The 14,361-nt window shown below is 41.3% G+C and overlaps 1 protein-coding gene across 4 annotated transcripts in view; it reads left to right on the top strand.

The window, feature by feature from the left end:
* Positions 1–14,126, top strand: part of LOC126248693 (cuticle protein 65-like) — a 105,112-nt gene extending 90,986 nt beyond the window's left edge. For 3 of the 4 annotated variants that reach the window (XM_049949978.1, XM_049950014.1, XM_049949996.1), the window contains exon 2: positions 13,836–14,126. In XM_049949978.1, the coding sequence (XP_049805935.1) occupies positions 13,836–14,057 (222 nt within the window). In that variant the 3' untranslated portion in view covers positions 14,058–14,126. Of the gene's footprint in view, positions 1–10,149; positions 10,271–13,835 lie in introns of those variants that run through there. The other variant, XM_049950005.1, reaches the window with a different exon arrangement.
* The last annotated feature ends 235 nt before the right edge of the window (positions 14,127–14,361 follow it).

Here is a 14,361-nt window from a genome sequence, read left to right as displayed (position 1 = left end):
GAGAAGTACTTTTCTTCTTCTTTGACTCACTGACTACTACTGTAGCTTGTTTTTGTATTTGTATAACTGCTGTCGCTGATAAAGTGGTTTTATTTACGAGTTTCTGGTTTATAGCAAGTTTTCCTGTAGGTAAAACAATAGAGCCGTTCTCAGTGTCAAACATTTCCCTCTTGATGGGCAAATCCGTTCTTGCTGCAGCCACCACCATATGGCGTAATATAAAACCGAGGAGACAGCTGCCCTCAGGCTTCAGAATTAATGGAAAAAGTTACGCTCATACGGCTTCAGAAACTGGAAAACTCTAACAGCTTCCATCACTCTCTCATTGTAGGGAAGGCGCTTTACAAGCGAGTCTGCTAATACACGCTAATCCACCTCAGATTACCGATCCCGCTAATTAACAGTGAGGCTACTGCCTTGCAAAGTACCACGGCAATAGAAATATCCTTCCCTGATGTTAATATTTGTTTTTCAGCTCATCTTATTAAATTTAAAGAAATTGGGTACTGAGTATCAACTGAATCACGGATACATTAAACTGTTACAGAGAAATCAAGCTTTCAAACAGACTCCTTTCAGATGTGAAATCAGAATTTTACATAGGTATGTAAATACAAGGTAACTCGTACGTAACATAACTCTATTGGGCCTGCACGTAAGGATCAAGTGGAAGTAAAAACTCAGTCTCAACGTCAACTAAGATATTGTGGCGAAAATCCTTTATAAAACTCTTCTCAAATGAAAAACATGTACAGCTCAAACGCAATGCACTCAGTGTGCAACTTAGAAAGTTAAACCTGCTTGTCGGTCCAAACCATGATATGAAACCCTTGCCTTCGAGGCAGAGAACGCTTTTATCATAGCGAAGCAAACTTTGGTGTAGTGCTAATATGAAATGGTTTCTGGCATAACACGAACATTTAAATTTTTAACTGAAATACTCAAGATATGAACAGCAGAAAATGGACAGCTGCAAACATGAGTAACGTAGAAGTAGATATCCTCGGAGTAGTGAAGCAACTTAAATCAGTTAATAAAACAAGTCTTCTGGTCTAAATGTATACCAGTTAGGTTCCTTTCAGATTATACTGATGCAATAGCTCCATAATTCATAGTCAGATACAACCGTTCGCTCGATGAAAGATCCGTACACCAATATTCAAGAAAGTTAGTAGGAGTAATCCACTGGACTTTAGACCATTATTATTAACGTCCATATGCAGCAGGAACATATATGGCATTCCAACATTATGAATTACCGCGAAGAAAACGGTCTATTGACACACAGTCAACATGTATTTAGAAAACATCGTTCTTGTGAAACACAACTAGCTCTTTACGCGCACGAAGTGTTGAGTGCTATTGACAAGGGATTTGAAATTGATTCCCTATTTCTGAATTTCCGCAAGGCTTTTCACACTGTACCACACAAGCTGCTTTTAATGTAATTGCGTGCATATGGAATATCGTCTCAGTTATGTGCCTGGATTCGTAATTTCGTGTCAGAGAGGTCACAGTTCGTAGTAATCGATGGAAAGACTTCGAGTAAGCCAGAAGTGATTTCTGGCGTTTACCAAGGTAGTACTATAGGCCCTTTGCTGTTTCTTATCTATATAGACAATTTGGGAGAGCAGCCATCGTAGGTTGTTTGTGGATGACGGTGTCTTTTATCGACTAGTAAAGACATCAGAAAATCAAAACAAATTGTAAAAAGATTTAGAAAAGATATCTGTATGGTGCGACAATTCGCAATTGACCTTAAATAAAGAAAAGTGTGAGGTCATCTACGTGAGTGCTAAAAGGAATCACTTAAATTTCGGTAGCACGATAAATCAATCAAATCTAGAGTCCATAAATTCAACTAAATACCTAGGAATTACAATTACGAACAAAGTAAATTGGAAGGAACACATAGAAAAAGTTGTGGGGAAGGCTAACCATAGACTGTGTTTTGTTGGCAGGACACTTAGAAGATGTAACAGATCTACTAAAAAGACTGCCTGTAGTTCGCTCTTCCGTCCTCTTTTACAATACTGCTGCGCGGCGGGGGGATTCTTATCAGATAGGACAGACGGAGTACTTCGAAAAAGTTCAAAGAAGGGAAGCAAGTTTTCTATTATCGCGAAAAATAAGGAAGAGAGTGTCACTGAAATGATACAGATTTTGGGATGGACATCATCAAAACAAAAACTTTTTCGTTGCGTAGCAATCTTGTCACGAAATTCCAATCAACAGCTTTCCCCTCCGAATGCGAAAATATTTTCTTACGCCGACCTACGTAGGGAGAAACGATCACTATGATAAAATAAGGGAAATCAGAGCTCGTATTGAAAGATATAGGTGTTTATTTTTTCCACGTGCTATACGAGATTGGAATAATAGCCAATTGTGAAGGTGGTTCGAGGAATCCTCTGCCAGAAACTTAACTGTGATTTGCAGAGTATCCATGCAGATGTAGATGTAGACTTTCAACCACTGTATTTTTTCTTCAGAATTGTGTCTTTGTGTGATATTTACAGGGGGCCGACGTAACAGTTTTTTTTTTTTTGTGAAAATGAAACACAGGTGCTTTACTATGTTCAGAAGAATTGTAGTTTCCTTAGTTCTCAATTTTATAGAATTTTTGTGGTACATGATGGTGATTTGGAAATATCTATGTAACTGGTCTTATCTACTACCAGAATTGTCTTGGAGAGACATCCCAGGCGACTTTCTTCTTGTTATCTTTGATTTTTTTTTCTTCCGATTAACAACAATCAGCGCCATCTCTCTATTAGAATCATTAATAGGTAGATGTTTACTATCAAGAATCCATGTGGTACCCTGTAATGGGCACACACCTGTTGCAAACGTTTTAGGGATTCCCTCTGTTGACAGTGGGAAAGGAGAATTTTGAGCGACGAGTGGTTCAAATGGTTCAAATGGCTCTGAGCACTATGGGACTCAATTTCTGAGGTCATCAGTCCCCTAGAACTTAGAACTACTTAAACCTAACTAACCTAAAGACATCACACACATCCATGCTCGAGGCAGGATTTCAACCTACGTCCGTAGTGAGAGCGACGAGTGGCTCGACTGTTGTGGACGAGGTTACACAATGCGAAGACTAAGACTGCTCCTTCTAAGTTTATTTGATTTGATATCAAGCTTTCAAGCTGCTTTGGTCTTGCTGTCTCATATATTTCCATTTAATGTTGAAAGGCTATCACGACTGCACTGTGTGATACTTTGTCTTCACTCTTCATCGACGCGTTGTATATCACCCCTTCCACATCACCATTTTCTCTGGACTGACTACTCCTTCTGCTACTACTACTACTACTACTACTACTAATACTAAGAGGCTGTGCTGAAAAGTAAAGGCTCCGAATTTCATATGTGAAAACTCTCAAAGTAAAACAAACGTTGTTACCATTCTACAACTTTACTCTTCATGTCACAATATTTATTTATCAACATAGTCACCCTGGAGACGAACGCTATTCTCCCGACGAGAGACCAGTTTATTGATATTGTCACTGCGGAACGATTGACTTTGCTGTCGGAGTCGCAACCTCACCTCTGCTTGGACCGCTTCGTCACTGTCGTAGTGAAATCGTCGAGGATGTTATTTAAGTTTTGGAAACAGATGAAAATCGGACGGCGTCAATTAGGGTCAGTATGGAGGATGATCCAGGATAGTGAACCCAAGGCGTCGGGTTGTTCCAAATCTCGCTGCTCTCGTATGTGGCCTGATATTGTAATGCTCCATCTCTGCACGAATTAAAAACTGGATTATGGGACGCTGTTTCTCACGCACAGACAGTTACAAGTACGTTACACACCACCATGTTTCACCGTACAACCCCTTAAGCGGCAGAGGACTACAAATTCGTAGACATGAAGAATAAAGATGCAGAATGTTAAGGAAGTCTGCTTTATTCAAAAGTTTTCAAGAGTTTTCACATAAAAAAGTGGGAATCATTACTTTTCAGTGTGCCGTCGTACTGTAATAATAATAAGATGTTTTCTCCTTCAGGGAATATCTTTAAACACATAATAAAATTCATTTTTTGGATTAACATGTTCACTGCGATGTTAATTTATATTAGTCTCTCAGATACTCCGTTATCGAATTAGTAGGTGATTTGTGAAAGATCTTCTCCGAAAGCCACCCACGGCGAAAAAAATAGTCGACATCGAAGCCAATGGGGCAGCAACTAATTTGGACCACGATCTAATGGGTACTATGTTAATTATGAATGTCTTGGAACTTGAGATCGGGTCAGCCCGGTACAACTTCAACACAAAAACAGACAAAAAGCGTATCGAGCGAGCAGTGAAGCGGATGACAGGAACTAACAAAGATCGCCACACGACCGTTATGGCCACGAAGAAGATGGGGGAGGATCTTCTTTTGGATCTGGAAGGATTGCTGTACCGTCCAGGGATCGTTGACTAGCGGTATGTTTAATTTATATACAGCAAGTGTCACTGAAAGCATTAAACGCGCTTCTTTCGAAACTGGCTGAAGGCTTAACTTGAGAACGGCTGATATGATCTGAATTTGATGCCAGGATTCTAAACTGAATTCTCTATCAGTGTACACAGGCGTTTTGCGATACCTTCAAAAGTCAGTTTCAGTTTATCTCCATTGTTTGGGTGAAGAACATGACATTTGTTTCAACACGTCACCATTTTGTTGGAGCTTAATACTTTTCAATTATCCTACGCGTGCTGATAGAATATACATTGAAAATGACTTATAGAAAGTTATTTTGTTACAGGTGCGGTAGGCGGGCTTCGGGGATTCCCGCCGATGACCATTGTAGCAGCTACACCTGATGCGTCAGATGTGGACATAAAAATTATTTCTTCGAGATAAAACTGTAAGGAGTAAATTTATATATCATATTTCGTAATATTTTTCGTTTTATTTGAAAAACCTCACGCATTTCATCTAATTTTCATGCGTTCGGAAAGGTCTACCACTCTAAGATAATAATGATCATTCTGTGATTTCTGAAATGATATTTTCCGAGAATTTAACTGTTTGACAGTTCCATCTTTGGGCAAAAACTTTCGATGATTGACAAAAGTGTCTTAGTTAGATGTTCCTTGCAATTGAAGCTGTTGTGTTCACTGCATGGGCTGCAACCAGACGTGAGGGTAGGCAGGGAAAGTAGACTAACGTCCTGTCCACAACGAGGTCATTAGAAACGGAGCACAATCTCGGATCAGGGAAGGGTGGGAGAGGAAATCGGCCGTGGTCTTTTCGTAAGAACCATCCCACCATTTGCCTTAACAGTTAGGAAAATCATGGGAAACCTAAACAATGGCCGAATGAGTATCTGAACCGTCGTACTCCCAAATGTGGGTCCATTGTCCTAACGGCAGCCCGGATGGACACCGAAAACAAACAGTGTAGCAAAGCAAAATCAACTACAGTCGCAATAGAAATAACGTCCCTTTATCACATCCACAAAGACATCATATCTGCTGCGATTGACTCAAAACGAATTGGTAAATGGCGCACCCTCTCAGGGACAATATACCAAAAAAAGTTGAAGGTAAAATAATAGTACTCATTGCCAAAGAAGGTGTCCCCAAAAACTTATTTCATGTAGTTACAGACATGCTGCTCAATGCCAGAAATTAAAGTTCGTTGTAAGATATGCGTATGTTGTAAATAGTAACAGCTGATTTAGTTTTAATGGTAGAGACATGATGCAACACATATTAACCAGCTCAGCTGCAAAGTTAATGCACCAGGAAATTCTATTTGATTTTAGGTAATAAGCAAATACCTGCCTTTGAATAATGAATTCTCGAAGTGAAACAGAAAAGATCGATGGTGCTCATAATGGGAGCAAGATCACGTTTGTCATGCAGCCCAGTGAACCTGCCATACAAATGTAACTATTGTAATATAGACGCAGCGCATGTGTACTCCATCGCAGCATTTCCGTAAAACAAGTATGATCCTCAACTGACCAAGCCGGCGCAAAGACATATCATGCAACACTTCCTCAATCACAACCTCAATTTTAGTCGCCGGAGCTGTTACTGTTACGTTGGATACGCCTTAGGTAACTATGAAACCCTACAGATCTCTGGACTTTGGTCTAGAAAGCTGAGGTACTCGTAATAAAAGTTGGGAAATTCTTGACAAGATGGGTCCATAAGTGAAAGTTTCGAGATTCAGTTCAAGTTACTTGTGCTCTACTATTGTAAACTGGCCAACTGGATCTCAGATAATAGAAAAACACGATTTATTATTGTTACTTTTACATACTGATTATATTTCTGAAAGTAATAGCTGACACCATTAGAGTTTATTATGTGCACACCAGACACGAACACTTAATATGTAACGAATGTAATTAAATTCGGAACCACTGATATTCCTACAAAAATATCAAAAATTATATATGTTGCATTCTTCGTAGTGTTTAAGTGAAATGAATTATTTTTTATTTAAGAAGTATCGCATTTCGTACTGGGCATTTCCTATTTTTTTGGTTTAATTTTAATTACATCACAATAATTTGGATGACGTAACTCTATTAGTACTCCCATACCCTTAATTAATACGGCCGAGTAAGCAGGGAAGGAATTATAGTAAAGAAATTTGCCAAAGCTATGAAACTCAATATATCTGGATATAAAATTATAGTAAAACCTTGAGTAAAATCGCGACAGTAAAATGCCTTGTGAATGTTATTTTGAAATGAAAATGTAATAATACCGGTGTATTTCACTATAACGCTGCTCACAATTCGTAATGAACGTATCTTAAGTGAAATTAAGGCTCGTGCTAACTGTCGCACGTGTCTTTTATGAATTACGGAAGGGAGACTGTAACTATGACTTTTAGTAATAGAATTAATTCAAGCTTAAACAGGTCCTGTTGACATCTCTGTATGCCTTTTCACATTTACTAATAGACGTGCAACGTAATGTGAAGTACGTAGACGATCAAGCCATTTTCTAACCCATAACAAAACTCCAGCTTGAATGTGTTGTATACAATACTTCAAATAGAAAGAGATTACTTTCACTGTTCACACACATCGATACAGCAATATACTGTATATGATGACGTTCGTGAACAGCTTTCCCCCAACGTATTCTTTTTAGGGATTGTTCTACTGTTCATCACTTAGTTCCTCCTGATTATCTCGGTTCTGGAAAGCTTTTGCGGCACATTTTTTAACTGAGGAATTACAATCTATACTGTAATCTTTCTATCGCGTGCATTCTGGCACATTCCTCTCCGATGTTTCTGACAGCTGCTCCTATCGCCCGTACTAGCCTTTAAATCTCAGGCAATAGTGGTTAATCCAAATGTGTTCTGTACCTGCTTTCCAAGTCAAGGTCATTCTATATTCGTGAGCGTCCCATAACGCAGAGGCAGTCTCGTGTAAACGCAACACAATATTGCGTCAGTTGGGACTGAAAGGTCTACATTTCGGTATAACGTCTTGGAGGTCACATCCGATATTTACGCTTTTGTATCTTGTTTTTCAGTATCATTTCTTTCTCTTTTGCTTTAAGTTTCAAATAAACTCCAGTTTTCTTTTCTTTATCAAATGGTTTCTCAAAACGAATTTTAATTTTGAGACGCATATATTAAGAAATGTTTACGTTGAGTATTTTGATGTTTCTTCTTGACTCTTCCTTGTCACACGACAGTTAATGAATTACCTAATCTATGTGCATTATTTCATTACTAATGAAGATAGTGAACTATGAAAATAAAGTTTCGCTATATGTATTTCTTCGAAGAGTTCTGTGTTTTCGTAGCCGCGTTGCTAAACATGGATCATTTCTTTTGTTTGACAGTGTATCTCTGTAGCAAGCCATGTGCCCCAGCTCGAATGGCTAAAACCGACAAAAACTGATTTCAAAATACAGTTATGTGTGTACAGCATCGCCAATCAAGCTCATTCATTCGTAAAACCGTGCATTCGTGTACAATCAAAGATTAATGGAAGTAGCGAGTACTAAACAAGTGGCTGTGGAAACAATGTTATGCAACAAACAATTCCGAACAGCTCATTCACAACAGGCATAAATGAGGTAATAAAAAAATAGTTGTGTCAAACAATACTCATACAGTAGTAACAGAGACACATTTACGAAAATAGACTTCGTTACGTTGTACGTTCTTCCCTTCCGTTTCATAGAAGTGCAAGTGTGTGTTTACAATGAAAAGAGATGGCTTCTTATAAAGGACGTCTTAGGGCTGATGCACCGAAAAGGTCCACATACGGTTCAGTCCCACTGTTAAATGCAGAGGAGAGAACGGACAGGTGGAAAGAGTATGTTGAAAGCTTCTGTGAGGAGGAAAACTTGTCTGATGAATTGGTAGAAGAGGAAATCGAGATCGATATGGGTTACGTAGGGGATACTGGATTAGAAACAGAATTTAAAAGAGCTATGGAACACTTGAGGTCAAATAAGGCAGGAGAGATAGACAACATTCAATTGAAATTTCTAAAATCATTGGTGGTAATGGCGAGTACATGATTATTTAAGTTGAGATGTAGAATCTATGAGACTGGCGACCTAGCATCAAACTTTCGAAAAAGTATCATCAACGCACATCCGAAGACAGCAAGAGCTTAGAAGTGCGAGAATCACAATCAGCTTAAAAGCTCATGTATCCAGCCTGTTAGTAAGAATAACACACAGAAGAATGGCAAAGAAAATTGAGGACCTGTAGATGATGGTCATTTTGGATTTAGGAAAGGTAAACGCACCAGAGAGTCAGTTTTGAGGTTGCGGTTGATAATGGAAGCGAGACTGAAGAAAAATCAAGACACGTTCACAGGATCTATCGCGCTAGAAAAAGCATTTGACAAAGTATAATGGTGAAGGACGTTCGAAATTCTAAGACAAACAACAGCAAGCCTAACGGAAAGACGGATAGTATACAGTATGCAGAAGAACCAAGAGAACAATAAACTGGAAGACCAAAAACGAAGTGGTCGGATTAAAATAGGTGTAAGACAGGAGGCAGGTTTCGCCCCTGCTGTTCAATCTGTACATCGAAAAAAAAATATCGCAAATAAAGGAAAGACTCAAGAGTGAGATTAAAATTCAGGATAAAAGGATAAGATTGATAAGATTCATTGATGACGTTGCTGTCCTCAGTAAAATTGAAGAAGAATTACAGTATCTGTTGAATCGAATTAAAGTCTAATTGGAACATAATATAGATCGAGAGTAAACCGGAAAATTAAAGAGACAATGAGATGTAGGAGAAATAGCGAGAAAGTTAACATCAAAATTTGTGGTCACAAAATAGACGAAGTCACGAAATTCTGTCACCTTGGAAGCAAAATTACCCATGACGGACAAAGCAAGAAGAACACAAGCAACAAGCTAGCACAGGTACAAAGGGCAGGCAAAGAGAAGTATACTGCTAAGAAATATTGGCCTTAATTTGTGGATGAAATTTCAGAGAATACACGTTTGGAGCACAGTATTGTATGTCAGTGAATCACGAACTGTGGGAAAACCAGAACAGGAAAGTATCAAAGCGCTTGAGATATAGTGCTGCAGAAGGATGTCGAAAATCAAGTGGAGTGATAAGATGTGGAATACAGAGTTCCTCCGCAGAATCGGCGAATGGAAAACACTGAGAAGAAGGAAGGATAGGATGGTAGGACATGTGAGAAGGCGTCATGGAATTATCTCCATGGCATTCGAGCGAACAGTAGAGGGTAAAAACTGTACAGGAAGACAGTGATTTGAATACCGTCAAAAACTAATTGAGGGCATAAATTGCACGTGCTACTCAGAGGGAAGACATTAGCGCAGATGAGTATTTTGCGGCGGACCGTACCAAACCAGTCTATTCGAGCGACGGTATTTCGCTTGTTGGTCTAGACGACGATCCGACCTCCAAAGACATAGAGAGCAGACAATGAAACTGAGTTTGATGTACTGGTTGTCGTATCTCTTATCAGCAGCAAAGCGGTACTAATAACCGGAAGTCCAAAGAAACAAGGAAGTGATACTTACAGAACTAGCCAGTTCAGGAGTAAAGTTGAGGAAAATATCGAAAAATATTCTTTTACAAACTATAGGTTAGGGACGTAGCGGCTTACGACAGTGTAAAGGGTAGCACTAGAGTCCCCGCCTGCTGTGGGTCATCGAAGGCCAACAGCTGTGCCGGCCAACGCCCTACACGTGGTGTCGGTGCAGCTATATAAACCGCACGCTGGCCGCTCCACTGCATTCGACACACTTGCCTCTCCCAACTTACAACATGAAGTGTCTGGTAAGTAACACTGTCAGTTCACATCTCAGCCTTTACATTCGTCTCTCATATCAGAGCTAAGAACGGGAAAACAACGACCACTCCTTTAATGAATTCCGTTCCAGTCGACCATCAAATTTGTTCTATCTTAACGTTCCTTTCTCTGCTACACACTTCATATAATTACCCTCCTCCGCAGTCGATATTGCCAATTTACGCCTGTGCGATGGCGCTCGCGTCGGATATAGCTATTTAGAATCTCAATGGTGGAAGACATTTTCATTGTTACTACTTTTGTGGTGTGGGGAGAGATGAGAGCATGAATTTCCTGTCCACCAAACGTTGCCCTAACGTCATAGATCAAAGTTCAGAACTATCAGCAGTGTCTGATGGAGTGAGAGCATTTAAAACTGTTGATGGTGATCGGCCCGTGATACAAGACAAAAAAGACGCCACACCATACACACAACTATACTAGTAACCTACACTCAACACCTACACGAACAAAGGACGTCCCTGTGCGCGGCTCAAGGAAACCCTTTCCGATTACGAATCATTAGTGCCTATGTTATGTATAAATGCGATGCAATGTTCCTTCGAACAAAAATGCATGTACGAAGGAACATATCATCATACTTCTTAATAACAGAGGTACTGCTACTTATTAATTATTCGCCAATACGAGATCCTCGACTCTCAGTAAATATGTCCTTCCTGGACGGGAATATGTGTAACGTACGAATGCAGGCTATGGTACAAAGGCACATGGACGACGTCATTTGGAAGTTTTCGTCTGTCCGTGATTTGTGGACGAATAGCCGAAGCGGTTACGGCGTCCGCTCGCGTAGAGCGGGAAATCCAGGTTCGCGTCCCAGTCTGGCACAAAGTTTCATTGTCGTCAGTATACAACCGATAGTGGGTCATATTCGCAAATAAGAATACATCTCTTGCTTTCTAGATTACGGAACTGAACCTACTCATCGGTGTCTCCATGTCAACAATGACTTACGACTCAGACGATCTAGTAATTCACAGAAACATCTGTTTCAGACGTGGTCGATAGTATGGAGTAGTCATGTCTCTATCACGTGCCGTTTCTCTCTTTGAAACAGAGCAGTATCAACCACGGGATGGTTATCTAACACACGCCCATATTCGAAAATCATAAACGTTCGTGAAGAAAACCTTGTACCGCAATTATATAACAAGTGTTACTTCATTTGACAACTGAAATATTACAGCAGTCTCGTAAACTCATCATTGGGGCACATCATTTTGAAGATGCTGCGGCAGTAGACTACTTCAGTCATACCATTCACGTAGAAAATATTTATAAAACGCTAAATACGGTTTACGCTACACGGCACTTCGTTAGAAAATAGAACATCCATTGATAATTGTAAGCTATATCCGCTTTCGTCACATAGAAGAAGTTTTTGTGCCGGCCGCTGTGGCCGAGCGGTTCTAGGCAAATCAGTCCGGAACTGCGAGAGTGCTGCGGTCGCAGGTTTGAATTCTGCCTCTGGCATGGATGTGTGTGCTGTGCTTAGGTTAGTTAGGTTTAAGTAGTTCTAAGTTCTAGGGGACTGATGACCTCAGATGTTAAGTCCCATAGCGCTCAGTGCCATTTGATCCATTTTATGTTTTTCTGTGACCCGAGAGCAATGCTGGACAGATTCTTTTGAGCAGTCCGCGGCCATCCTCCTGCCTGTAGTTGTGCAGTCATAGCTTGTGCCCTATCTATAGTGACTTCGATACCTACTAAGCGCCCTTCTTCCCCCTTTGTGTAACCAGACTTACCTGTATCTGTCTTCATGACCAGTGGACGTACACCAACAGACTGGACCATTTCAATCACGGTATGTAGCTTAGTGTCCAGAATTAAAACAACAAACGGAAATTTTGCAAGGCTGCGTTTATATTGCCACAAAACAGTGTAAACATGTGACAGTAAAGTAGAAACAATGTAAGGACAACAGAATATAAACAAGTGCAACATGTATAACAGTAGACTAAATTAATTAGTTTTTTATTTCAACCTAATGGATTTGCACACACATCACAACTCGTTAATCTGCTCAGTATGGGGTGTGACCACCTGTGGCCACAATACATGCCTGGCAACAACGGAGCACGCTGTGAATGTTGTCATCAATCTCATGTTGAGGCAATAACGAGCCTTCTTCCTGCCGATCTGCTCGTAAATCAGGGAAAGTGGTTGGGAGATGCTGGCGTTACGTTACCCGTGTCCCTAGTGAATCCCAGACATTCTCTATTGGATTCAAATCGGAGGATAGAGCAGGTCGCGTCATTCGTGCAGTATCTTCTGTTTCCTAGAAAACATCCACCACGAGTGTCCTATGAGGTCGACCACTATCGCCCACTAATACGAAGTCTGGACACACAGCACCTAGCATGAGGCCCCAAAATCTCTTCGTAACAACTGACAGCAATTAAACCTTTCAGGTTCATCCGTAAAATTTCATAGGAGGTGTTCGGGTGGTCAACATAATCGCTGCCCACACCATTAGGAGTCCTCCTCGATATCTGTATCTTTCTTCAATGTTCGGGTCTCGAAATCGTGTTTCATATTCTCTTCAGAACACTGGTCCACTGTTCGACGGCCGGAGTGGCATGTTGCCGTTCCCTTCTGTAAAGACGCTTCACAGGTACAGATACAGCAGCTCTCTGGCAATAGAGGCCACGCTACCGAAGCCTGCTGTACACCGTTTGCCTCGATTCAACACGTCCAGGGGATGCCGCGAGGTCAGGTGACAGTTGCAGTGCAGTACTTAGCCTGTACCGTGGTGCCCTTGCAGTCAAATAACGGTGCTCTCTTTCTCATATCACAAGTGCTCGGCCCTGTCCTGATCTTCGGGACACAGTTTTAGTCTCTATAAACTGTCGCCACATCCGAGAAAGAACAGAATGATCCACATTAAGCCATCGGGCCACATTAGTTTGCGACTGTCTTACTTCCATTTTTCCTAAGGCCCTTCACCACAGAGGATCTGACAGGCGTCTTATCTGTGTCATAACGCTCCCTCCATGACTGTGGACACAGCGATGGTGGACGTGGGACTACGCGGCATACACTAACCAATTTCATAGGTGCCCTGACGTCATCATTGGCGTGGTTCGTCTTTGACCGGAATGCTATCTTCCGTGCAGAAAACGATCGTAGGACGTCAATTGAAAGTTTGCATGATTATATCGTGAATTACATACAGGACGGGAAAACTGCAGTTTGTTGCTTTAATTTTGGAGATCAGTGTACATTGGCAGCTCCACAACCGCTAACGACTTGATGATACTCCTTCATGTGCCCACTTCGACCGTCCTACTTCACTGATTCCACACAACCGACGTGTCCTTAACAATCGCTTTACTGCCACGACTGTCGTCAGGCTGTCGCCCTGGTACTAGTTCTACGCCTTCTGCAGATCTCAAATGCAGTGGATGCGTTCTTTTAAGGGGATTACTAATATTATGTCCGGTTGGCTTACGTCGAATGAGATAACGGTGGTAGTGATGCTTTCGACCCTTTTCTCCTGATTGAGACACATAATGGATCTTCATTCTGCAGGTGATTGTCTTGGCCGCCTGCGTGGCCGTTGCCTGCTGCCAGGAGACGCGAGAGAAGCGCGGCCTCCTGGGGGCGGGAGTGCTGGCCGCCCCCGGCGCTGTGCTGGCGCCGCGAGTCCTCGCCGCTCCCGCCATAGCCGCCGCCCCCATCGTCGCCGCCCCCGCCATCGGCCACGCCCCTCTGGGCCTGGGGATCGGCTTGGGTCACCCCATCATCGGCTGAACCGTTTCATACCAATTTATACTTGCCTATGTGTACTGTGTCTCCAAAAATAAAGCCTCTGTAAAATCAGTGATTGGTCTTTTACCCCCTCATACCTTTCTCTTGTCTAGTTGTACATCACTGACTACTTCATCCCATGCCCCTGTATTCACTTGTGTTCGTCGTCAACAGCCGTTGTCAGTTTCAACAACGCTGATATCAAAACGTTTGCATTTAATCTGTCGCATCTATGGTTATTAAGATTTCTATATTAGTTTTTATTCCTTGGAATTATTCGTTCGGTTGAAATGATACTAAAACTAAA

Source organism: Schistocerca nitens, chromosome 1 (assembly GCF_023898315.1).
Source record: "Schistocerca nitens isolate TAMUIC-IGC-003100 chromosome 1, iqSchNite1.1, whole genome shotgun sequence".
Classification (NCBI taxonomy): domain Eukaryota; kingdom Metazoa; phylum Arthropoda; class Insecta; order Orthoptera; family Acrididae; genus Schistocerca; species Schistocerca nitens.
The sequence above is the reverse complement of the archived record's forward strand: the minus strand, read 5'-3'. Positions and strand labels throughout refer to the sequence as shown.